Source organism: Zeus faber, assembly GCF_960531495.2.
Source record: "Zeus faber genome assembly, chromosome: 6".
NCBI lineage: Eukaryota > Metazoa > Chordata > Actinopteri > Zeiformes > Zeidae > Zeus > Zeus faber.
The window spans coordinates 34,036,512-34,063,055 of NC_137201.1; the positions used below are offsets into that span (position 1 = coordinate 34,036,512).

Sequence of the window (26,544 nt, forward strand, 5' to 3'; positions counted from 1 at the left end):
CCTAAGCAGTGCTGCGTTTCACAAAACCCTGAAAACTATAATTGGTCAAAGAAGGCATTTTCGCAACACAGGAAAAACTTTGGAGGAATCATCCCTTTAATTTGTGTCCGCATCCAGGAACGATCATAATTATGGATGTGACAGTATACTGTTTAAAGGCATAACGTGAATCAAGCAACCACCGTTCTGAACAGTCAGCCTTTCCCTGTAATGCTGTGCATTGCATGGATTAATTATGCATTGTGTTTTTAAAACGATTGAACCGATTTTTGCCAGATTTAATAATATAATATGAACTTATATCAGGCTGTCTCACAGAGCTGATGTGGTTTGGGACCCCAGAGTTAAGGACTTAATCTACAATAAAGGAAAGGCTTTAGGTTGTTTTCTTCTATGAATAAAACAAAATTTGCAGGCTTGTATTGATTCAGATTGGGGAAATTGAATATCAATCAATATGATTGTTCTAATGATAATGATGATAAAACTGATACTCTCTGACTTCCTGTCCTCCTCTCAGCCCGGCAGTAAGATGGTCTCCTCAGCAAAGTCAGCGGTTCCCACGGTGGCGGACCAGGCGGCGGCCATGCAGCTCGGACAGAGCTCCAAAAACCTGGCGACCTGCCTGGCAGAGCTCCGCACGGCCACGCAGAAGGTACCCGCACCCAGAGAGAGACCCCAGGACCTGCTTCAATCCTGGTTTTCCCTCCAGTCACCAGATGTGTGTGTCTGCCGCAGGCGCACGAGGCATGCGGGCCTCTGGAGATTGACTCTGCTCTGAAGATCGTCCAGACGCTCCGGAGCGAACTGCAAGACGCCAGGATGTCTGTTATCGACGGCCAGCTCAAGCCTCTTCCGGGGGAAACGGTCAGTACATGCAGAGTGAGTGAGAGTCATTATCGTCGTCATCCAGCGGCCATCTTGGAACGGACCGATCTGTGCTGTGTTGCAGCTGGAGAAATGCGCCCAGGACCTGGGCAGCACGTCCAAGGCCGTGGGCTCGTCCATGGCTCAGCTGCTGACCTGTGCAGCACAAGGAAACGAGCACTACACCGGTGAGACCCAAATAAAATCGACCTGGAGATGGAATATGTTCTTTACTACAGAGCCACGCAGCTTCCTATTCTTTTTAGATCACACTTTATTGATCCTGAGGGGAAAGTAAATATACTGGTAAAATATACATCTGTATCTATTTCATAGCTATATCTATGGTATGATGAGATAATAGTAAAGCAGTGGAAATAAAATTATAATAGCTATGTCGTCTTCAGTTCTGCTGGATTGAAAGAAGGTGGGACGGTAGAAAGATGAGCCAGACAGTGTGGAGTTATATTTTCAAGCGTCAGTGTGTCCTGCAGCCTCCTGCTCATTAATCTTCTGTTCTCTAGATTTAATGTGCCATCAGTAACGGCTGCACTGGGCTGGATAATCTGATTTGATGCAATTTGCTGCGTTTCCCTCTCAGCTTTCTGAACGATGAGCTAACGGCAACTCCTACCCTGCCAGCGAAGAGAATAATAATATAATAGTATAATAGTGCATATTAGAGTCTTAAATAATGAATATGTCAAAGCGGTGTAGAGAGCGGCAGATTTGAACTCAGTCATCGCAGTTTTTTAAGCAGATCACAATCTTTTTGTAAAATCACGAGGTTCCGCAAACACTTGTTTCCTACAAATTTTAAGCCAATATTTGTAAAAGTGTCATAAATCTGTTACAACACTGTTAGAAGGCTAATAACACTGTTATTACACTGTAATAAGCTCTTAAAGGGTAATAATACTGTTGTTACACTTAAGAGGTTATCCGTCACATACATATACATACTTCCATACATAAACATACTTTCATACATTTATATTCTTTCATACACATGCAGTGAAATGTCAATGCACCCGGTGATTTTGCACAATATGTTCTAGACTGAAAACAATAGCGTCCTCATTTCTACTTGTCTAACTAACTGATTCCTAAAAGGTAATGCAGTTAGTAAGTCGAATAATATAGGATAAAATAAAATAAGAATTTAAAGGTAATGCAGAGTGGGGGTACAAAATAGTAATAAAGGAAATAGACCTATGTATATTGGATAGGCTATTATGTATATACAGATGTGCATTAAAGTGGCATGTGAATCAAGTGAGGTAGTGTGTGTAGAGATATACAGTACAGTAGACAACAGTACGTCACAGCAATACAGTAACACTGAACAGAACAGCAATACAGCACAGTATGCAGTATCCCAGAACAGTTCTACAGTATGCAGTATCCCAGAACAGTTCTACAGTATGCAGTACAGTATGCAGTATCCCAGAACAGTGATACAGTATGCAGTACAGTATGCAGTATCCCAGAACAGTGATACAGTACACAGTACAGTATGCAGTATCCCAGAACAGTGATACAGTATGCAGTACAGTATGCAGTAACCCAGAACAGTGATACAGTATGCAGTACAGTATGCATCATACAGTACAGGAAGGCAGTGAGGACCCCTGGTGAGGTCAACGTTGACAGTTCTTATGTCTTGATGTAGAAACTCCGTCTCAGTCTCTGTTCTCGCTGTGTGGCTGTGGAGGCTCTTGCTCGACCACAGCAGCTGGAACAGTCCGTTGTCGGGGGGATGAGAGTCCTTCATGACATGACATAACACTGTTATTACACTGTTACAAGGGTACTGTGATATTTGCAAAAAATGAACAAAAATAAGTTCATTTAAGACAGTTAATCATCAGCGAAGACGTGATTATGGTGATTGTCGATCCGTCTCCGTGTCCCTCCAGGCGTGGCGGCCCGGGAGACGGCTCAGGCCCTGAAGACTCTGGCCCAAGCGGCCCGCGGCGTGGCTGCCAGCACCAAGGAGCCGCAGGCGGCCGCCGCCATGTTGGACTCAGCGCAGTACGTGATGGAGGGGTCCGCCATGCTGATCCACGAGGCCCACCAGGCCCTGGTGCACCCCGGGGACGCCGAGAGCCAGCAGAGGCTGGCGCAGGTATTAAGGGAGTCCATCTTAAAAAATGAATAGCAGTTTATCAAGAGTATGCTCCACCACGGGTGTTGTTTTGGATTTGGCAACATGGACTTGAAGAAGCTCCTCGTTTTCGTGGAGAAGGTTTAATGCCGAGGTTCACGTCGTGTTTTTCCCCAAAACATCAGGAGAATATTGACAACTCCATTCGCGGGACCTAAACCACCAAAAGGTTTTTCCAACCGCTAAATGTGTTTGGATTGAAGAGAACAGAAACTCTTCCAGCTACTCATAAACATTCCCTCTTTTGTCTTCCAGTGTTGCTATTCCCTCAGCCTCTCCAGGATTTTGATTTAGATTTGGGATTGTAATGACCAATAATGGGACTGTGGGACGAGTGGGACTGTGCATTGCACTGTTTGGATCATCTGTCAGACGTACAGAGCACTGTGCTGTGTTCCAGGTGGCCAAGGCCGTGTCCCACTCCCTGAACAACTGTGTGAACTGCCTGCCGGGCCAGAAGGACGTGGACCTGGCGCTGAGGGGGATCGGAGAGGCCAGCAAGAAGCTGCTGGTGGACACGGTGAGTCCTGTGGACCCACTATACCTGCCGACACTCAGACCTTAGAAATATGGAGGTATTTACAAACCCAAACAGGGAATCGCTCAGGCCTGCCCCATGAAAGTCTCGTCTAATCATCTGTCGGAGTCCTGTCAGTCGACTGAGATTCTTCAAGTCGAGTGGTCGTTTTTTGGGGGGGTTTTTCAGTCTGTGTGCATTACAATAACAGTATAAAACAGACAGAAGCTTACAGAATACACAGGGATAACATTTCAATGAGTAATTATAAATAGGGGGAGTCATGGACTCGTTCTCTGATGTCACATTACAAGGCGCGAACAGGGCTCTCCGGTTGAAAGTGCTCCAAAGCAGGAAGCATTGCTGCGTTCACGGGAGCTCGGAAAACTGCCATTCGTTTTGGAAGCGATAGTCAAATCTTTGTATTCGACAGCCAAATCCGATTCGATGGGCAAAATTTTCAGTCCGATGCCGCCCCGAGAATCAATTTATTTCTGAGCCTAAATTTCTGGATCCTGCCCCTAGAAAACTTTGAATTTCAAAGCTTCTGAAAGATCCCGAGACTGAGATTCCTTTATTTCTTTTTTGCATGAATTTTCTCAACAATAGTATTTGTTACGACCTCGCATCAACCCAGCTTGTTTGATTGAGGCCACAAAATATTACGAGTTCACTAAAGTCTGGATAGGGCAACAATAATCCTGTTTTTCACTTTATGATAATGGAAAAATCTAGTTTAAGTGGTAAAATGATGCTTTCTTCTGATTCCTGGCTCCTCGGTGCGGTGAGCTCTAATGATGAAGATTGACATGATTTGGAAAGCAGGTTGTAGGAAATCAGTTGTTAAACAGGGAACGTTCCTCATTAAAAACGGCCTTAAAATCGGCTTGTTTAACGTTCCCGATGCGAGGACCGTGTCTCTTCTTCACTCCTCCACTACCCGTCGCCTCCTTCCTGTGCAGCTTCCCCCCTGCAACAAGTCCTTCCAGGAGGCCCAGACGGAGCTGAACCACACGGCGGCCGAGCTGAACCACTCCGCGGGGGAGGTGGTCCACTCCTCGCGCGGCACCAGCAGCCAGCTGGCCGTGGCCTCGGGGAAGTTCAGCCAAGACTTTGACGAGTTCCTGGACGCCGGCGTCGAGATGGCGGGCCACACCCAGGTAGGACTCCTGCTGAACTCCTCCTCAAAACCCTCTCTCTCGCCTCTTCCGCTGAACTGATGGAGTTCCAACCGTCTGAAGCCGTGGTTCTCAACCTTTTTTGGGGCTGTGTTCCCCCCTCTTGTAAGATTTTTAAGACACATACCCCCTGGACAAAATGCAGCATCTTTTGGTTTCTGCTTCACCTTCAGGCACTTTTAAGCCAAGCGTCTTTTTCACTGTACAAAATTCCTTTGAAATATTTGGTTTTCGGCCTCAGACCTCCACATTCACTTCATTTCATTTTGTTTCTATGATGACCATTTTTACAATATTAGGCTGCGTCCATCCTCCAAACAGATGCAAAGGTTTTTTTTTTTGCAGAGCAAGGACGACCAGATCCAGGTCATTGGGAACCTGAAGAACATCTCCATGGCGTCCAGCAAGCTGCTCCTGGCGGCGAAGTCCCTCTCCGTGGACCCGGGGGCAGCGAACGCCAAGAACCTTCTTGCTGTGGCGGCGAGGTGAGATCAGGTCGTGTATGACTGGCCTTCAACACGCCAACGACCGGACAGCCAATCAGATCAGTGCAGCCCGTTAGCTAGGTTGAAATGCTGCGTTCCATTGGAAGCTGAAAATGGGTGATTCCAGTTGTTAGTCCCCACTTTTGAGCTGGTTGTGTTTCATTGCCTCTGTTTTGGAAAACATGGACGCTGCAGGTGTGTTTGTTTGAAGCTTGTGAACTATACAGCTTCGGCCAACCTGCAGCGTCTGCTGGAAAGAGGCTGCATGCCTGTGTTTCCTTATCTTATCTTGACATGACACTGCAAGGCTCACACACAGTGTACCGCCTCCCTGCTGAGGCTCCTCGACCTGAAAGACCTGTGCTTTCCGGCATGAAGGACCGCTATGGGAAACATGCCGCTGCGATCACTGTTTAAAGCCCAACCAGTGAGATGGAAAGATGACACGGTTGGAGGGAAAGGTGATGTTGTTGACGATGTAAGAGCAGATCGAACCGGGCGTCGTCCAATCTGCGGTGTTAAGGCTCTGTCTCAGAGCTCCTTGAGGGACTTTGGGCGGAGCCAACGGATCAACACATGTCAAGTACAGTTTTAAACTCAGTTCCAATAACTCCAGCTGCCAGTTGTGCCGTACCAGTGGCTTCTGGTCGTAGAACTCTCGTTAGACACAGAAATCTCTGCAGAAGGGCGGAGCTTACCTCCCGGGGGCAGTGCTTGTTGCGTGTTATTTCCCACTCTTTGTAGAAATGAGACTTCTGGTGAGCTGCTGTCGTCTGTCGCATACAGAGGGACACTGTCTCGCTCTGTATTCTCCTCCTGCTCCGTCCGTCTGGCAGTGATGGAGGAAGGATGTCTCGCTGGTGGATACGAGTCAGACTGCGCTGCCCCGCGGGGCTTCAGGCTCCACCGCCCCCTCCCATCTTATTAGGAAGATGGAGGATTTGGTCAGAGTCTGTCTGTGCTCAGCAAGGGCAGAGATACGAGGTGGAGGAGAGAGATCCTGAGGTGGAAGAGGGAGATAGGAGGTGGAGGAGAACGATCCTGAGGTGGAAGAGGGAAATAGGAGGTGGAGGAGAGCGATCCTGAGGTGGAAGAGGGAGATAGGAGGTGGAGGAGAGCGATCCTGAGGTGGAAGAGGGAGATAGGAGGTGGAGGAGAGAGATCCTGAGGTGGAAGAGGGAGATAGGAGGTGGAGGAGAGAGATCCTGAGGTGGAAGAGGGAGATAGGAGGTGGAGGAGAGCGATCCTGAGGTGGAAGAGGGAGAAAGGAGGTGGAGGAGAGAGATCCTGAGGTGGAGGAGGGACATATGAGGTGTAGGAGAGACACCAGGAGGTGGAGAGAGAGATATGAGGTAGAGGAGAGAAATCCTCAAGTGGGGGAAGGAGATGGGAGGTGGAGGACAGAAATAGGAGGTGGAGAAGTGAGATAGAAAGTGTAGGAGGGAGATCCTGAAGTGGAGGAGGGAGATCTGATGTGAAGGACAGCCATCCTGAGGTGGAGAAGGGAAATAGGAGGTAGAGGAGAGAGATCCTGAGTTGGAGGAGAGTGATCCTGAGGTGGAGGAAAAAGATTGGAGGTGGAGGAGGGTGATGGAGGTTTAAAGTATGTGTGGTTCTCTTCCAGAGCGGTGACGGAGAGCATCAACCAGCTGATCACTCTGTGCACGCAGCAGGCGGCCGGGCAGAAGGAGTGCGACAATGCTCTGAGGGAGCTGGAGGTAACGTGCACCACCTTCACCTGACCTTGTTATCCTGCTGAACTGCCGTCCAAGGAAAACTCTGGTCGTTTTAACCAAAACTGGACTTTTCACTGGGAGTCGAGCCAAGTGGCTGCCGGTGTTCAGAAAGACTTCCCCCTCCCACGACATGGCTTCCTCCACCCCCGGGTTCCAGAACAATCACTCGGGTGCATCTGAAAGTGAGAGGGTGTAACGGATCCGTCCGTTCTGTCCTTAATAGAAGGAGAAGCTTCTTCTCTGATCCCCTGGTGCATATTGGTGGAAAACAAAAGTAACCTCAACATAACAGTCATCTTCCTTCACCTCCACCTTCTCCATTTACCAGTATTCCCATTCCGCCAGGTGAGGTCAAGGTGTCATAAAGTCTCGGCCAGTGTTTCTCAAATGGGGGTAATCGTACCCCTAGGGGTACTGCAGGGGTACTGCAGGGGGTATTCAGAAAAAACAAACAAAAAAAAAACGTGTTAAAAAATATTGATATATATATATGTTTAAAAAAACACATGGGACACACATACGGTTCATCATTTATGTTAATTGTGTTTTTTTTCTCCCACTGCCAGTGAAGGGGGGACTCAGCTGAAAAATATCTTAGATGGGGTAGACTACTAAAAAGTTTGGGAACAACTTCTAGTTTTTAAAGACTTCTATTTGAAAACACTGAGAAGGTGAAGGAATGAAGACACCATCTCACCTCATCTCACCTCATCTCACCTCATCTCCCTCATCTCCCTCATCTCCCTCATCTCCCTCATCTCACCGCATCTCCCTCATCTCATCTCACCTAATCTCACCTCATCTCCCTCATCTCATCTCACCTCATCTCACCTCATCTCACCTCATCTCACCTCATCTCCCTCATCTCACCTCATCTCACCTCATCTCCCTCATCTCACCTCATCTCACCTCATCTCACCTCATCTCACCTCATCTCCCTCATCTCACCTCATCTCACCTCATCTCCCTCATCTCACCGCATCTCCCTCATCTCATCTCACCTAATCTCACCTCATCTCCCTCATCTCATCTCACCTCATCTCACCTCATCTCACCTCATCTCACCTCATCTCCCTCATCTCACCTCATCTCACCTCATCTCCCTCATCTCACCTCATCTCACCTCATCTCACCTCATCTCACCTCACCTGGGGTCCAGTGACCGTTGTGGTTTTCTCACTAAAGGAGGAATAAGATGGAAGGAATTCAGAAATTGAGTTGCAATTCAGGAAAAATAAATATATATATACAGTATATATATATATACTGTGTATATATATATATACTGTATATATACTGTATATATACACACACACACAGTATATATGTGTGGATGCTGAGATAAAAACATACCAGAAAGACCACAGTTTTCCTTTAATAAGTCATAGAAGCAGATAATCTATTTTCTTTTGGCTTTGCCTCTTTATCGCCTGACATTTGGTCGAGCAGCAATGATCTTCCTGCTCCGTCTCCGTGGGAAACAATCAGGAAATAATCAGGACGGCCTTTATTTCCACCGAGCATCGAGTCCCTTCGGCTCTTTCTGCTCATCCTCTGGCGAACTGACATTTATCACTTGCTCTCTGCCCCATTTTTCATTTTTCGGCAGAGCTGTACTGAAAATAATATTATCTAGGTTTACATAAAGGCCTCCACACATTTTGCCATCATATGTTTATTATATGTTTATTACAACACATCAGACTGAGAGATGAGTGAAAATATTCTCTCAATATTGGATCAGTTTGAAAGATTCCAATAGCGATCACTCAGGCTGACTGCCAATGGTCTGAACCTAAGGTTTCGGTTGAAATATAACAGAGTTACCTGATCTGATCTCACAGCATAAGGGTGTAACATTTGGGTTTTGAACCTTTTCTCCAGGCGGTCCGGGGGCTCCTGGAGAACCCCAACGAGCCGGTCAATGAGCTGTCGTACTTCGACTCCATCGAGAGCGTGATGGAGAACTCCAAGGTGAGATGAGATACAATGAGATGATATGAGATGAGATGATATGAGATGAGATGAGATGAGATACGATGAGATGAGATACGATGAGATGATATGAGATGAGATGATATGAGATGAGATGAGATACGATGAGATGAGATACGATTAACTACGATGAGAGGACAGAACACTTTAAGAAACGCCCCCAGGTCCTGGGTGAGTCCATGGCCGGCATCTCTCAGCACTGCAAGACGGGCGACGTGGTGGCGTTCGGGGACAGTGTGGGCGTGGCCTCCAAGGCGCTGTGCGGCCTGACGGAGGCTGCCGGGCAGGTGAGAGCGCCATCTGGTGGTCACCGCTCTTTCTATCTTGCTCTCTCTTCCTCGCTCCCCCGCTCTCTATCTCTTCCCATCCTCCCCTCACCCCCACTCCCCTTCTCCTTCCCCCTCTTCTCCTCTTCCATCCCGTTATTTCCTCTCCTCCTCTCTCTCTATCTTCTCTCCTGTCCTCCATTGTTCTCATTCCCTCTCCTCTCCTTTTCCTTCCTCTTCTTTTCTCCCCTCCTCCCTCTCCCCTCCTCTCTCCCTTCCTATCTTCCTTTCCTCACCTCTTCTCTCCCCCTTTCCACTCCTCCCTCCACTCCTCTCCTCCTCTCTGCTCTCTAATCTCCCAGGAGAAACCTTAATTCCACATCAGAGGCGGAAGCCCCATGCTTCCTCTCTTCTTCTCATCCTCCCTTCCTTCTGTAGGCGTCCTACCTGGTGGGCGTGTCCGACCCAAACAGCCAATCGGGGCACGAGGGCCTGGTGGACCCCATCCAGTTTGCCCGGGCCAACCAGGCCATCCAGATGGCCTGCCAGAACCTGGTGGACCCTGCCAGCAGCCCCTCGCAGGTGAGGGAGCGCGATGGAGACGAAAGCAAAATCCTAAATGTTGGTGGTGACATAGAGTCTGGTGTTCGGCTCATCAAGGTTAATCATTTATCTCTAAACTTTGAGTTTGTTTTTGTTCTTTTTTCTTCTTCTTCTTCTTCTTCTTCTTCTTCTTCTTAGGTCCTTTCTGCAGCCACCATCGTGGCTAAACACACCTCAGCGCTCTGCAACGCCTGTCGCTTGGCCTCGTCCAAAACCTCCAACCCCGTCGCCAGGAGGCAGTTCGTCCAGTCAGCCAAGGAGGTGGCCAACACCACGGCCAACCTGGTGAAAACCATCAAGGTCATCTTCCCATCAATAAGATGAACTGCTCTACCGATCAATAAGCTCAAATCTGCTGTTGGGCAATGGGATGCATTTGTGGGAGTAAAATCAACTAAATACACAATATATCAGGCCGGGACACTTAACTTTGAGAAGTGGTTGCCCAGTTGCCATGCATCAGCTGCTGGTTGCCAAGACTGACAACGCAGTTGCCGAATTATAATCATTTTTTAATTGGGTGATAACGATCCTTCATAATTATAATCCCTACTTCAATGTTCTCACTTGGGCTACCATTTTACCACGCTTATTTTGTTTACATATGAAAAGTGGACGACCACACCACACAAGATGGTTGACAATGGCCCGAATCTGGTTGCCCCGGGCAACTGACCAACCCTTATTGTCAGAGCCTGTATGCATGCTGACCTTTTTTCTAATGCCTGGACCTGCTATCTCTGGCAGTTGGTCAGTCTGTTGTTACTATATGAGTATAACATCTTGTTAATCTTTTTCTCACCATGTGGTTATTAGTTTTAAATAAATAAGCAGCAGTGTGTGTGTGTGTGTGTGTGTGTGTGTGAGTGTGTGTGTGTGTGTGTGTGTGTGTGTGTGTGCGTGCGTGCGTGCGTGCGTGTGTGTGTGTGTGTGTGTGTGTGTGTGTGTGTGTGTGTGTGTGTGTTACAGGCCTTGGACGGAGACTTCTCCGAGGATAACCGGACCCGGTGCCGCGTGGCCACCACGCCCCTCCTGGAGGCCGTGGACAACCTGGCCACGTTCGCCAACAACCCCGAGTTCGCCAGCATCCCCGCGCAGATCAGCCATCAGGTGCGTGCGTGCGTGTGCGTGTGTGTGTGTGTGTGTGTGTGTGTGTGTGTGTGTGTGTGTGTGTGTTTCTTAAAGGGATTAAGGAGTTTTATGTGTTTACTTGTTGCTTTGGGAGCCTTCAGTCTGGATCATGACAAGCCCAGGTTTTTCTAATGCTCCCCCCCTCCAGGGCTCGGCGGCCCAGGAGCCCATCGTGCGCTCCGCCCGCTGCATGCTTGACAGCTCCGCCCTCCTCCTGGAGACTGCCCGCTCACTGGTCCTCAACCCCAAGGACCCGCCCACATGGTCCATCCTGGCCGGTCACTCCAGGACCGTGTCCGACTCCATCAAGAGCCTCATCACCTCCATCAGGTCAGAACTCCCGTCAGCCCCGGAACACGACCTTTACAGAGGTTCGGTCATAAATCACCAGTCAGAATGTGATTATTTGTAAAAGTACATTCTCGTATACAAGGCATTTGTCTCGGTCAGGGTTGCCGTGTCGCTGAACAGACAGACCAGTGGCGTGAATAACTCAAAATAACGAAATATACATAATATAAGTCAGTAAAGTTGAGTTATGTAGCACTTTTCACAGACGACACATGCTTCCTCAAAGCCAGTCTGAGCAGATGGTTTGAACTGCTCTTGAAAGGCTGCTCAGTGTCCAGGGGGCTCACATTCATTGGGAGACTCAGCTTAGACGCTGCCGACTGGAAGCACGAGTCCTAAAACGTGTCTGAGGGACGCACAGAAGCCCCGGGCGGAGGGAGTCAGAGATGGGCTCGTGGTGCGTGGGCGCAGGAGGTCCAGGACGTCATGGGGAGCTTGGCCGTGTCAGGCTCTGTACGTGAGCACCAAGACATGGAAAGGAACTGTAAATGGAACAGAAAGGCCAGTGCAGAGAGGTTCAAACGGGTGTGATGTGTGAGCACCCGTTGGATGGTTCTAGAAGCCAAGCAGCCGCATTTTCAACACTTTGTAAACGGTCCGAGGAAGATTCATGAAGGCGGGTGAAAAGAGCATTCCAGTCGTCCAAACCAGAGGAGAGCCTGCACCAGAATCAGCGTCTCCATTTCACACCTGAGTTTGGCCGATGTTTCCGAAGTGAAAGACACACGATGGCGTCAGTGTCCTAACGCGAGCATCGAGGCTCATGGATTCAAAAATCACACCAACATTACGCAGACCAGACCCAGAAGATGAGGATCAGGCCCCAAAGTTCTTTGACGTGATTCGTGACTCGAGCTGTTGTTCGTCTCCTACCAACCGTGACTGTAGTTCCTGTGTGACTTGATGTGTATGTAGAACAGAGTGTGCTGATTGAAATGCTAACGCTTTAAAGGTGACATTGTTTCAGCGCTGGACATAATTATTATGTAAATACCGCTACATGTTAGGGGCCCATCTGGCATTTGTCCAAATGCCAGATGGGCAATCCGTCACTGCTAATAATTATAATCAGGGTTAGATCAATTCCATTCCTCCGGTTAAACCGTGTAATAATCTGCGTTTTGCTAAAAGCCTGATTTGAATATGAATCCACATATTTTAATGTATGTCATATTTCTTGGTGACAGGGACAAGGCTCCGGGTCAGAGGGAATGTGACCTCTCCATCGACAACATCAACAAGTGCATCAGAGACATCGAGCAGGCGGCGCTGGCTGCGGTGGGACAGACGCTACCCTGCAGGGACCACATCTCCATGGAGGTGGAGAACACACATCCCGTACAGGAGAGCGCTGTGTCGCTCTGGATGTACTGTGCAATAACAAAGACAGACACAGCAGCAGGATATAGAGTAACACAGTTATAATAACATGTACATCAGGTGTAGTCCAGGAGAAGGGAAGGGTGCAGATGAAAACCAACTCTCGTTGTACATGTACGTATAGAGAGTACAGAAACAATAGCAATACAAGATAACAGACAATTCAGGAAAATACTGAAGACAAACTAAAATTAAGAGATAAAGCAGAAAATACTTCATTACTCACTGCTGCTCCAAACTGCTTTCATTACCTAGAAGAGGAATCGGCTGCAGAGGAAATTAAAAAACGGTGTTTTTGCAAAAGGTGTCTCAAATGATTTAGTTATTTTCAGCTTGAAGAGTCAGTGTCTCCCTGGAGAAAAACCTTTTTAACGCTGTTAATAACGCTGAATAATGTGTACTAATAATGATGTGTTAATGTGTTGCAGGCTCTGCAGGAGCAGCTCACCTCCTCCGTGCAGGAGATCGGTCACCTCATCGACCCCGTCTCCTCCTCCGCCCAAGAGGAGGCGTCGCAGCTCGGACACAAGGTTCTCCGACCAGAAAGAACATCCAAAACGACCCCTGTGTTATTATTTAAATGACTGTTTATCACTGATCATATTATTCTTTTAAAGGATTCAACTCAAGAAAATTGGTTCAATTTGTCACAACTAGATTTTTTGTTTGGATTTTCTCAGCATAAAAGAAATGAAGGTAGAAACTTTTCATTCAGAAAACCAAAAAAGAGTTTATTTTTTTAAATAAATGAGTCACTCTTGGTCCAGTGGCTCATTACTTTTCACTATTTTCCAACTTTTTATATTTTTATATTTTTTATATTTATTATTATTTATATGTATTATAATTCATATTTTCATCTTTTATCTTTGCTTCCTCCCTCCCCAGGTGACCCAGCTGGCCAGCTACTTCGAGCCCCTCATCGTGGCCTCGGTGGGCGTGGCCTCCCGGCTCATGGACCACCAGCAGCAGATCAACATCCTGGACCAGACCAAGACCCTCGCCGAGTCAGCGCTGCAGATGCTGTACGCCGCCAAGGAGGGCGGTGGGAACCCCAAGGTACAAACTACTTCATATTATATAAATAAAATACAATCATTTATTGAAATGCATTAGTTGTATCAATTTAGGTATATATATATATATATAATATAATATAATATATAATATATATATATAATTAAATATATAAAAATATTATTCATAATTTATAATTAAAAAAACAACCTTTTAACAAATTAATTAATTAAACTGTAGAATTAAAAGAAAAAAATATTGGAACGTACAGGACGGTGCAGCCGGCTCCTTGGACATTCCGTTTATTTCCATCGTATGGTAATGACGTTGTGCGCGGCGCCCGCAGGCCGTGCACACCCACGACGCCATCTCGGAGGCGTCGCAGCTGATGAAGGAGGCCGTGGACGACCTGATGGTGACGCTGAACGAGGCGGCCAGCGAGGGCGGCATGGTGGGGGGCATGGTGGAGGCCATCGCAGAGGCCATGGGCCAGGTGAGGCGCTGGGGGGTCAGATAATGGATCCAACTTGATTCATTTTAATTATTTATTATTTCATTTACTGGCAGCGTGTGACCGTACGCTAGATGTGTGGGAGACACTAAAAAATTAACTCATCAATTACACTGATATTTGTGCTTTATAGGAAACGTATATAATAGAATAAATATATGTTTCATGTATATACTGTATATAATAGAAATGCCTTGAAAGTGTCTGCCCAGTGAATGCAGGAGATTAACAAAGCGTGTAATGTGCTGTGAAGAAGGCAGAACCTGATTGGCCGCTCACAGGAAGCTGTATTTGAAGCTAAATGGAATGTGATTGGCTCAAAACATTTGCATAACATTTAGTGTCACAGTGGAGGATTTAGAATCTTCAACTGCCTCCTGTAAGTGATTCAGCAGAAGTCTGAGTTTGAACGGTGCGCGCTGCTCCCTGCAGCTGGATGAAGGAACCTCTCCGGAGCCGGAAGGATCCTTCGTGGATTACCAGACCACCATGGTGAAGTTCTCCAAGGCCATCGCCATCACCACGCAGGAGATGGTGAGGGGCAGCTTCTTCTGATGTAGTTTGAACAAAGCATTGAACGCACCCAGAACTGGAGTTAAGACTTTCATCGGAGCGTAATGAATGAATGAACGGTGCCCTCCGCCTCCAGATGACCAAATCGGTGACGTGTCCGGACGAGCTGGGCGCGCTGGCCTCCCAGGTGACGGTGGACTACGGGCAGCTGGCGCTGCAGGGCCGCCTGGCCGCCGCCACCGCCGAGCTGGAGGAGGTGAGAGGAGTTCAAATGAAAATGCATGTAAACAATGGATCATTTCTCATTCTTTTTGCACCGGTGGCCGTGGTGATGGGGGCGATGAACAGATCAGTTCTGCAGCATTAAGAGTGTTGTATTGTGGGTAAAAGGAAGCCATGTTGTTACTCGTGGACCTGTGGACGAATCACAAAAATATCATCAATACACGTATTCGTTGTCAATAAAGTGCAGATTGATCCAAACAAGGAACATTTAAATGTTTTGATGAAGGAGAAAACACCAGACTCTAGTTAATGTTTAATCTAGAGTTGGGTTTAACACTCAACGGCCGTCAGTGTTTGGTTTGTGGCATGTTAAGTAATCCACACCACTGCCGAATGGTAACATGTGAATCATTAAATTCCTAAATATCATTTCACAATGTCAATATAAATATAAATGTAAAAATATAGCTGCAGGCTCCAATGCACGAGGTGCAGGTCAGTTGCAGCGATTGCACCAATGGCAACAATGGGATGAATTATAAATGCGCTGTGCTTTGTTTAAAAGACAATAAAACAAAGTGCAGCACCTGAGAGTCACACCCTGCACATACTGTACATGTACTCCTCACTGAACGACCTGTTTAATGACATCTCTGACTGACGACCAGCGTCTCATCGCCCTTTATATACTGTATATACTGTATACACTATATACACTATATACACTATATACACTATATATACTATAAACACTATATATACCAGCCATGCCCCCTTACCATAAAATAACATTTTATATACTATATACACTATATACACTATATGCACTATATACACTATATATACTAGTCACGCCGCCTTATTGTGAAATAACACTATATATACTATATACAGTATACTATATACACTATATATACTATATATACCAGCCACGCCCCCTTAACATGAAAAAACACGGGTCCTCGCTTATCGACCAATTTGCTTAACGACCTGGTTGTAGGAACAGAGCTCAGTCGTTAAGTGAGGAGTACCTGTATATACCAAATGGGACGATGATGTCACAATGCGTTCCACTGCTTCCGGTTCCTACCGCTCATCACAAAAATGTTGCATTTTCTATTTCTAACTACTCCTACAAATTTGGTCCAATGTTCATCAAACTTGGACCGCAGCATGTCTGGACTGCCCTGACCACAATTCATCCGTTTCGTGTCCGTGGGTTTCATGGTTCCTGAGCACAAGGGGCCTTGAGCCGGAGAATGGCTCAAAAAAATAATAAAACTCTGAACAAGAATAATAGGGAGAGAGAGATATATTATTTACAGTCTCTCTCTCTCTCACTCACACACAGTTTGACAGGCTCTTTTCTCGCTCAAGGCTGTTTTTCTGTGAGATCCCATCAGAACCTACTCTCATCATTCCCAGAATGCATCACTCTCACACCCACGTTCCCCTTTCAGTACGGCTGGCTGCGGAGGACGGCAAACGGGCGTAGAGATAAATTAAACAAAACTCCGGCTCTTATCGATATCTCATACACGCCGGAAATCTTTAAATTCTACTGGTTACCATGGCGACGGGGTACCTCCACAGCGCTCTGTCAGAAAATTTAAGGAGTAGTTTTACTGGGCTAACTCCCTCTCAATACTCAGCTCCCTTCCACCTGCTGAGAAGAGCCTGCGGGAGGCTATGGGAGGATGCAGGAGACCTGGGAGGATGGGGGAGACTTGGAAGGATGGGGGAGACTTGGGAGCCTGCGGGAGGCTATGGGAGGATGGGGGAGACCTGGGAGGATGGGGGAGACTTGGGAGGATAGGGGAGACTTGGGAGGATAGGGGAGACCTTGGAGGATGGGGGAGACCTGGGAGGATGGGGGAGACCTGGGAGGATGGGGGAGACCTGGGAGGATGGGGGAGACTTGGAGGCTATGGGAAGCAGGTGGAGGGTGGTGGAGGAGGGGGGTGAACGGTGAGGTTTGGGAAGTCTTGCGGCAGCTTGTTGGGGCTCAGGAAGACTAGGAGAGGGTCCAGGGTCCAGGGTCCAGGATCCAGGGTCCAGGGTCCAGGGTCCAGGGTCCAGGGTCGTGGTCCTAGCCGGTCTCTCACTCTGTGCCTCCAGGTCGGCTTCCAGATCCGGACCCGGGTGCAGGAGCTCGGCCACGGCTGTATCTTCCTGGTCCAGAAGGCCGGAGCGCTGCAGGTCAGCCCCACGGACACCTTCTCCAAGAGGGAGCTGATGGAATGTGCCCGCGCCGTCACCGAGAAGGTAAAGACCCAAAAGACTCCGGGTTCAGGGGTAAAACTCTGCTCCGGGATTTTGAGGCAACCTTGTGGATTAGGTCATGAGCAAAGTGATGAGGGCAACCAAACCGTGGCAGGAGTTTTACTTTCTGGGCCTGGACTCTATCCATCCATCCTCTCTCCGTCCGCTGCGTGGCAGGTCTCGCTGGTGCTGTCGGCGCTGCAGGCTGGGAACCGCGGCACGCAGGCCTGCATCACGGCGGGCGCCGCCGTGTCCGGTATCATCGCCGACCTGGACACCACCATTATGTTCGCCTCGGCTGGGACGCTCAACCCCGAGAACGAGGAATCTTTCGCCGACCACAGGTCTGGAGGGTTGAAATACCGTTGCTGTACTAAAACATATGATCCTTTGCAAGAAAACAGAATTTCTGAAAATCTGGATTGAAATAAAATATTTAGAGGTTTTATAACAGTGGCTGATAACTCTGCAGGTTTGAAGACAGCACGAGAACATAATCGACAAATATACAAATGTGTGTGGTTTTCACACCAGAACATCAGTATTTCTGGAAACTTCCCAGGGATACTCAAGTTTTTGGGGAAATTTGCTTTTTGTGGTGTATTTGAGTTTGAGCTAGGCTAGCTGATCCCCTCTGCGACCATGCATTGAGCTAACACGGTTAGCATGCAGCCCTGGACACACAGGGATGAAACTGATACTGACTGAATCTGGGTAAGATGGACAGGAAGGGAATTTCCCCAAAAAGCAAAGTGTCATTTTAAAGGCACGTTGCTGCGTTTCCACGCTGTTCCACGGGGCCTCAAGGCTCGCGTGTCCCGGTCCGCAGGGAGAGCATCCTGAAGACGGCCAAGGCGCTGGTGGAGGACACCAAGCTGCTGGTGGCCGGAGCGGCGTCCAGCCAGGACAGACTGGCCCAGGCCGCCCAGTCCTCGGCCCGGACCATCACCCAGCTCACCGAGGTGGTCAAACTGGGAGCCACCAGCATGGGCTCCGAGGACCCCGAGACCCAGGTGACCCGGAGGTTACACACACACACACACACACACACACATACACACACACACACACACACACACACACACACACACACACACACACACACACACACACAGAGGTGTCACCAGGATCCTGTCGTTGATTATTCACCGCCATACAAATCATTTTAATGAACAAATTATTTTTATTTTGTGTTGATTTTGCTCCACTCGCAGAGTATAAGTAGTTTAATCATCCATGTTTACCTGCTGCACTAAAGCCATTCAGTGGCAGCGAACGTTGGAACAGAACAATTCCCGGAGACGGTTCATTCTCCTCGATCCAACCCACGGAAACTCTCCTAATTTGCATCGAATTCCTCGCAGCGTTTGTTCTCGGACGGTTAGAGTATCGACACCTGACGCCGCTTTCGGTTTCTGCCCCTCCCTGGGAGCAGTGGCTGTGTTCTTATACCATATTTTGTTTTATTATCTTCACTAATTAGGGAGGATTACGCCTGTGCTGTTGTCGCCTATCTCTCAGCCGGCGGTACATCACTTTGCGTCTGAACCACAGACTCTCTCTCTCTCTCTCTCTCTCCCCTCTATCTCTTTCCACTGGAGTCTGGAGGGTCATGGCCGCCGTCAGTCTGATAAGCGGTGTTAAGTTAAACCCGTCCCACGGGGCAGGGTGCTGATAAGGCCGCACTTTGCTTACGGTGCTCCTCCTTCTCCTCAGGTGGTTCTGATAAACGCTGTGCGGGATGTTGCCAAAGCGCTGGCTGAACTCATCGGCGCCACCAAGTGTGCGGCAGGCAAACCCGCGGACGACCCGTCCATGTACCAGCTGAAGAGCGCTGCCAAGGTACGGAAACAAAACAGAAGGAGACGACTCGCGGCGGTCGGAAGAGGCCAGACAGTCGCAAAAGCTGCACAATGAATTCATGCAACAAAGGGGAACCGTAGGAAACCAGACGGAACATCCAGGTCCAGGAAGTAAAACTCCACCCCTGGATTTAGAGTCCACCATGTGGATTTGCTGGTCAGTGCACGGCTGGAGCAAAAAAACATAGCCGGGCTTTTTGCTCTGAGCCCGGAGTTTTCCACCTTTGTCAAAAATGGGAGCACCCAGCGCCCCACAAGCACTGACAGGAAGCGGCTGGAAGAGGCCTCCAGACAGCTCCATCTGGGCCTGCATCCTGGGAGTCCTCTCAGGTTGTGGCGCCGACCGTCAGGCATCTGGCGTCCGGCGCCGTCCCGCTCTCATGTGTTATTGAGCGCGGTGTGTTTGTCTGGAGGTTTTTTGGGGGTTTTCTTGTCCCTCCAGCTGCTGGCTCACCCTGGAGCTCATTTTCTGTCATTTTCACGTTTTGTCTTTATCGACATGACACCAAGACAAAGTGTCTCTCGTCTTTTTTTATTTGGGTGAGGGTCTCTGTTCTCCTTCCGTCCCCCCTGGAAGCTCCACCTCAGAGCTCCTGCTCCGTTCTCCATCTTTCTAAATTCAGTTTGAAACTCTAAACTCCGCCGCATCTGGCTCCTCAGACTTGTTTGGGCCACACATGGACGGATAGTTTTACACCTCCCACATATGGCGACTCCTCGGTGAGACCTCAGACTTCTGCTGCCTCGTGGACCAGATATCTTCCCCTAAATGACAGAACGTGAGCGTTACCAGCAGCATGAGATCGGTCCCAACGGATGTTAAAACAGAGTTTAACATAATGACATCAGACCTGAAGGGGGCGTGGCAGCCGAGGAGAAAGGGACACAGCGCCACCCTCTGGTTGGACGCTGATCATTGTGGTCTGTCCGGCAGGTGATGGTCACCAACGTCACGTCCCTCCTGAAGACGGTGAAGGCCGTGGAAGACGAAGCGACGCGCGGGACCCGAGCGCTGGAGGCCACGATAGAGTGCATCAAGCAGGAGCTCAACGTAAGAACCTTCTTTTATCAGTCTCTGTTTCACCTGACTCTGAAGCTCTGTGTCCCCCTAGGGGTCGGTGAGGGAAATGCAGGCAGTCTGCAGCTTTTTCCATAAATTGCATAAAATGCGACCAGGCGTGTGTTGCGTCCAGGTGTTCCGGTCCAAGGAGGTGCCGGACCGGTCCACCACGCCAGAGGAGTTCATCCGCATTACGAAGGGCATCACCACGGCGACGGCCAAGGCCGTGGCCGCCGGGAACTCGGCGCAGCAGGAGGACGCCATCGCCACCGCCAACCTGAGCCGCAAAGCCATCGCCGACATGCTGAGCACCTGCAAGGTGCACATCCACACAAGAGACGTTTTCATTTGTAAAATCCAATTTTTTTGGCTTACTCCATTTAGCAGTGAGAAATTAAGGTGTCAAATTTTAATTTAAAACCTAAAGAAATTACCTTTTACTCAATAAAGCAATTATATATATTTTATCCGATCCAATGGCTTATTTATTTAACATAAAAAAATATTTTGGGTACAAAATATAAAAATCTTAAAGAAAATGAATCTTAAACATTAATTCAAGGTCCACAGAGTCTTCAATTGTATATGATAGTCACTTTGTGAGGAAGATGAACCTGTTTATTTCATTTAAGAGTGAAAGTAAGTTCTAGACCTGGGTCTAGAGTTCATCTCTAGCCCCGTCAGACAGTGTGTGGTCAGTGTGTGGTCAGTGTGTGGTCAGTGTGTGGTCAGTGTGTGGTCAGTGTATAATCTATCCAGTCTCTCTCTCTGTCTGCCCTCCAGCAAGCGGCGTGCCACCCCGAGGTGAGCGAGGAGGTGCGGAGCAAGGCCCTGCAGTACGCATCAGAGTGCACCATGGGATACGTTGGGCTCCTGGAGCAGGTGCTGCAGGTCAGAGTGACTCACAGAGAAACTACACGATAGAAGCTGCTGATAGAATAGAAATTGTTGTATAAAAGTCATTTTAATGAATTAACAAGAAAACAAAGCAAAACAAGATAATACTTTCTTACTTACTTTATTATGTAACACTACTTTTTCTGGGGACCCCTTGCAATTCCTTCACAGACAAATCAGGGGCTGTGGACCCCAGTTTGGCAACCCCTGTTATGTCATAATGTACTGTATTGTAATGTAATATAATGTACTGTACTGTACTGTATTAAAATAAAATAAAATAATATAATATCATATCATATCATATCATATCATATAGTATTGTATAGTATATTATAATGTAATGTAATGTAATGTAATATAGTATAATATAATATCATATAATGTAATATAATATCATATAATTTAATTAATAATGTAATCTACTCTAATTCCCAGGTTCTGCAGAAACAGACTCCAGAGCAGAAACAGCAACTTGCTGTTCATTCCAAGTGTGTGGCATCGAGTGTGACGGAGCTCATTCAGACTGCAGAGGCCATGAAGGGTGAGAACACACACACACACACACGCACACACACACACACACACACACACACAAGCACACACACACACACACACACACACACGCACGCACGCACGCACACACACGCACACACACACACACACACACACACACACACACACGCACACACACACACACACACACACACACACACACACACACACAGTTCTTCGGGTTGTGACAGTCTGACCTGCTCCTGTCAACAGGATGATTTGAGTAAAATAAAAATTATATATTTTCATTATTATTTTCACAGTCAGCAGTTTTATCTACAGTACGTGTGTCATCGTGTGAATAATAGAAGCAGCTGAACGGAGGGAAGGTTCGTCGAGGTTTCTCAGATATTCCAGTCAATCTGGATCCTAAACCGGCGACGTGAAGCAGTTTGTATCGTGACGTGAGAGCAGGTTTTGAACAGAACAACAACCCCGCCCGCGACCCGGGGTGAGTCCGACTCCCCGGACGGAAACAACACGTTCACGTACGACTCCTCCGTTACGGAGCCGCCGCTTTGCGGGACTCGCGGCTCCGGCCGTAGATCTCTGGAGAAGCTGGGACAGTGAGACGTTCCAACTGATCAGATCAGAGCGACTCGTTTATTACGCGGAGGAGAAGCCGGCTGGGCTCTCGCCGGCGGAACGACAAACTGTGGAACAGACGATGTGATTAGGTCTGGAAGTGGCTTCATCAGGTTCTGGGCGCCGCAGCGTTTCCCTGACAGCGGTAATAGATTGTGTTTGGATGGAAATTAGATTCCAGCACCAGGCCTGGACCCACCGGGGCGATCCACTCACCCCCTAATGTCCCCTGTGCTCTTCCCCCTCCTCCCTCTCTCTCTCTCCCTCCCCCTCTCCGCCTCTCGCCGTGCGGCCTCAGATGGAGGTAAGTGGCTGTGGTTGTGTTTGCTCGGTCAGATCACCTTTCTCTCTGATCTGGACTCGGAGGGGGGCCGGGCGGTGTGGGGGGTGGGGGGGCTGGAAAACATGGTCCCATCTGCTTCCACGAGCTGTTCCCAAAACGGCTCCGCTTTATGGCCACTTTAAAAGCCATAAAAACATAATGATCCATCCAACGTGCCTTTCTTCAAATGTTACTTAACTTTGTTTGACTTTGAGACGGAGATGCTCAACTCCAGCAGCACGGGAATGCTCCACCCTCTGAACGCATGTGTGCACGTCAACATCAACACAGCCGTGGGGCATCGTTTTCATCTTATTTTCTGACATTGTGGATATATTGTGATATACATACTGTATATATATATACATATACACTGTATATATATATATATATACACTGTATATATAAACATATATATATATATATATATATATATACTGTGTATATATATATACATATACCCTGTGTATATATACACAGTTTATATATACAGTATATATATATATATATTTATATATATATATATATGTGTGTGTGTATGTACACAGTATATTGTGTGTTTATATGTATATGTCTCTAATTTAGGACCAAAGTCCAGGAAATGTAAAGACTCACAGACATTATGGGTGACAACAACAAATTAATCAATTAATAAAAATGTTCGAATATCTGTTTCACAAAGTAGGGTGCAGTAAGGTGCAGTAGGGTGCAGCAGGGTGCTGTAAAGTGAAGTGAGGTGCAGGAAGGTGTAGTCAGTTGCAGTAGGGTGCACTAATGTGCAGGAGGGTGTATGTCGCAATGTAGCTGAATGTTATTCTCCCTTGTAAGTCGCTTTGGATAAAAGCGTCTGCCAAATGACTAAATGTAAATGTAAATGTAAATGTATGTGGTAAGTTACAGAAAGTTGCAGCAGGGTGCAGTAGCGTGCAGCAAGGTTTAGTAATGTGCAGTAGGGTGTAGTAAGATGCAGTAGGGTGTAGTAAGGTACAGCAAGGTGCAGTAAGGTGCAGCAAGGTGCAGTAGGGTGTAGTAAGGTAGGGAAAGGTGCAGCAAGGTGCAGTAAGGTCCAACAAGGTGCAGCAGCGTGCAGTAAGGTGCAGCAAGGTGCAGTAAGGTGTAGCAGGCTGCATGTGTGTATGTTGCCCTGGGTGACACTGTGCTGTGGCTCAGGGTCAGAGTGGGTGGATCCTGAAGACCCCACGGTCGTCGCTGAGACGGAGCTGCTCGGAGCTGCAGCTTCCATCGAGGCTGCAGCAAAGAAACTGGAGCAGCTGAAACCCAGAGCCAAGCCCAAGGTACCAGCCTCCCTCCTCCACCCTCCTCCACCCTCCTCTCCATCATTTGGTCTCAATTAACAACAAAAACCCCTGAGCAGAGGTTTGGAAAGATGATACTCTCTTGAAAGTAAATAAGGTTCAATTTATATTTTCAAAATAAAAGTGCATTTTTTGCGAAGTGCATCAGACTAAAGACGGAAGTGTTCCCTGGGTGAACATGACCTGGAGAAAGTTGCTATTTTAAGTCTGCCTCGATATTTATTAATTTATTTATAATATCTAACTGCAAACTAAACATGATCTTTGGAAACTTTCGAGCTTGTTTGAGCCACGTTGCTAGGATACGTAATCACATCGCTCCCAGGCGCTCGTGTTGGAACGCGTCCAGCTGCACCGTGAGAGGTCGAACCCATTTCCTGTTTTTAAAGGACATACTTGGGCTCTGACCGCCCCCACACACACACACACACACACACACACACACACACACACACACACACACACACACACACACACACACACACACACACACACACACACTCGCTCACTGCTGCAGTATCACATACACACTATCAGCTGTAGCCTGAGGGACCCATATACTGGCCCCGTTACGTCCCTCTGGTCTCCATCACATGGTCCGATATCTGATATAGCTGTTATAGTTTTTCAGTTTCCTTATATAACGACAACAAACCTTGGCCTGGGGAGAATTATATGTTTGAAAATCTACATTATGTGTTTGTACTTTATGGTTGTAATTGATTTTTGTTTTTTCTATGTGGAATTGCTAATGTTTCCTCGCCCCCTGCTGTAGAAAGCACTATGGTTTATGTAATGTGCTTTGTTTCTGCATGAAGGTTTGTTATCCTGCGTCTAGACTGAATATTCAGATCCATGTTTCCTTCCCTCCGACTGTGTACCTCTTCCCTCCATCGACATCCATCCTTCACGGTGCAGTGTCTCAGGTCCCACGACCAGAGGGAAAACTGACATAACTTCTCCAGTTCATCGTTCATCTCGTACGACAGTTGTAAAGTCATTCCTCGTGACTGCTGTCTGGCTGCATGCCAGTGACTCCCTCTAGTGGTGACACAGAAGGTTGCATCCATATTTATTGAGCTTTCCAAGGAAGGACAGCGCTGAATTAATATTTTAGGCGTTATTCTTTGATGTTCAGACTATTCCGTTTGCATGAATGTGCGTTCATTAGTGGCTTTCCGGACGCCTGGAATCAGGATGTGTGTTTGCAGTTTCCAGGGAAGTGAACTCCGCAGTGCTGACTGATGCTTACTGTGCAATAAAGCCTTAAAGAGGAACTTCAGTCAATTTTAGCTCTTACGCACAAATCCTGGCATACAAAAGCCTTCATTATTATCCTGTGTATTGTTGATGTCCCTCCAATGTGTAAGATACTATACAATAGTATGCAATACTACACAATTCTGTATGAAGAGGGAAAACTACATGATGCAACTAAGGATGCTTATTGAGGATATTTCTCCATTGGTTTGTAGATTCACTATTGTACAGCTTCACTTGAAGCTCAACTCATATAAAACTAATAAAACAAATAAACTAATCTCAGAGTGACAAAAATCTGAAAAGACTTTAGACTAGTCATTTCATTACTACATTACTCATTTCACAACTTTTCCCTCAGGGAAAAGCTTTCAAGCTTTGCTTTGTGTTAATAGTGCTTCACATATCACATTATTGCAATCCAATCCAATTTTTTTTCAAAAACACCTTAACACTCTAATAATAATGAATATTCAGTATAGATGTAGCGCATCTGTGTGTAACGCTCATCTAAAGGCTTCCATTAACCAGAGACTAACTCTCATGTTGTCCTCTCCGTCCCTGTTTCCTCCTGTGTTTCTTCTTCCCCTCCCATCCAGTAGGGGGAGCTCTCCCCCCAGCATGCCTCCCTGTCCCTCACTCTCTGAGCTGTTGTAGCGCTGGAAGCCTCCTCTGCAGGGCTCTGTCTGATATGTTTGATATATTAGGTTGTTATTCAGTCCAACTATATATCAAACATATTCCTACAGTGTCCCGCCCTGTCTGCAGCCACCTGTGCCTTGTTTAAGACGAGATAACATAGCATAGTACAACATGACACGACATGACTTCAAATAACATCAAGTATAATAACACACCAATACACAGAATAGCAAAACAACATAACATACCTTAGCATAACAATCTGTTCCACCCGATTTCAAAGCTTCTCACTCCATTGAGACTTCTCTCCTGACTGTCATGGAGGCTTCATCCCTCTCGTCAGTCCTTATTCTTCTGGACTTCTCCGCTGCCTTTGACACAATCTCTGATGTTGGAATTGCTCCTGAGTTACATCATATTTGGCCAACTAACTCATAACAAGTTTCATGGAGAGGATCCTTGTCCAGACCCTGCACTCTAAATACTGGAGTCCCTCAGGGCGCCGTCCTGGTTCCTCTGCTGTTTTCCTTCTACATTAAATCACACCGCCCTGTGTCCATTGTGATCTCCTCCCATGACTTCTGCTTTCACTGCTATGCCGATGACACTCAACTCTTATCGCCGTCTTTCCCATCTCAACACAACACAAATCGAGAGGCACATCTAGGCATGGATGTTTGTGCACCAACTAAAGCTCAACCATGACAAAACGGAGCTCCTCTTTCTACTTGGGAAAGACCTCACTCTCAACCTCTCCATTACTATTAAGAACACCTGTATTGCCCTCTCACACTGCCAAGATGATCCGTTGATCCTGAACAACCAGTTGTCCCGCTCTGCC

At 47.4% G+C, this 26,544-nt stretch overlaps 1 protein-coding gene across 2 annotated transcripts in view; it reads left to right on the plus strand.

Moving 5' to 3' along the window:
- tln2b (talin 2b) overlaps positions 1–26,544 on the plus strand; it is a gene marked incomplete at its 5' end in the record, with an annotated part of 72,215 nt that overhangs the window by 41,206 nt on the left and 4,465 nt on the right. For both annotated transcript variants that reach the window (XM_080002561.1, XM_080002560.1), the window contains 29 exons: positions 521–655; positions 739–867; positions 953–1,055; positions 2,787–2,995; positions 3,435–3,554; positions 4,514–4,711; positions 5,075–5,214; positions 6,839–6,932; positions 8,835–8,924; positions 9,110–9,232; positions 9,650–9,793; positions 9,953–10,114; positions 10,784–10,924; positions 11,094–11,275; positions 12,484–12,616; positions 13,105–13,206; positions 13,565–13,735; positions 14,040–14,186; positions 14,637–14,738; positions 14,854–14,973; positions 17,061–17,207; positions 17,382–17,548; positions 18,034–18,217; positions 18,921–19,046; positions 20,001–20,117; positions 20,260–20,445; positions 20,910–21,017; positions 21,462–21,567; positions 23,656–23,780. In XM_080002561.1, the coding sequence (XP_079858687.1) occupies positions 521–655; positions 739–867; positions 953–1,055; positions 2,787–2,995; positions 3,435–3,554; positions 4,514–4,711; positions 5,075–5,214; positions 6,839–6,932; positions 8,835–8,924; positions 9,110–9,232; positions 9,650–9,793; positions 9,953–10,114; positions 10,784–10,924; positions 11,094–11,275; positions 12,484–12,616; positions 13,105–13,206; positions 13,565–13,735; positions 14,040–14,186; positions 14,637–14,738; positions 14,854–14,973; positions 17,061–17,207; positions 17,382–17,548; positions 18,034–18,217; positions 18,921–19,046; positions 20,001–20,117; positions 20,260–20,445; positions 20,910–21,017; positions 21,462–21,567; positions 23,656–23,780 (4,011 nt within the window). The remainder of the gene's footprint in view (positions 1–520; positions 656–738; positions 868–952; positions 1,056–2,786; positions 2,996–3,434; positions 3,555–4,513; positions 4,712–5,074; positions 5,215–6,838; positions 6,933–8,834; positions 8,925–9,109; positions 9,233–9,649; positions 9,794–9,952; positions 10,115–10,783; positions 10,925–11,093; positions 11,276–12,483; positions 12,617–13,104; positions 13,207–13,564; positions 13,736–14,039; positions 14,187–14,636; positions 14,739–14,853; positions 14,974–17,060; positions 17,208–17,381; positions 17,549–18,033; positions 18,218–18,920; positions 19,047–20,000; positions 20,118–20,259; positions 20,446–20,909; positions 21,018–21,461; positions 21,568–23,655; positions 23,781–26,544) is intronic.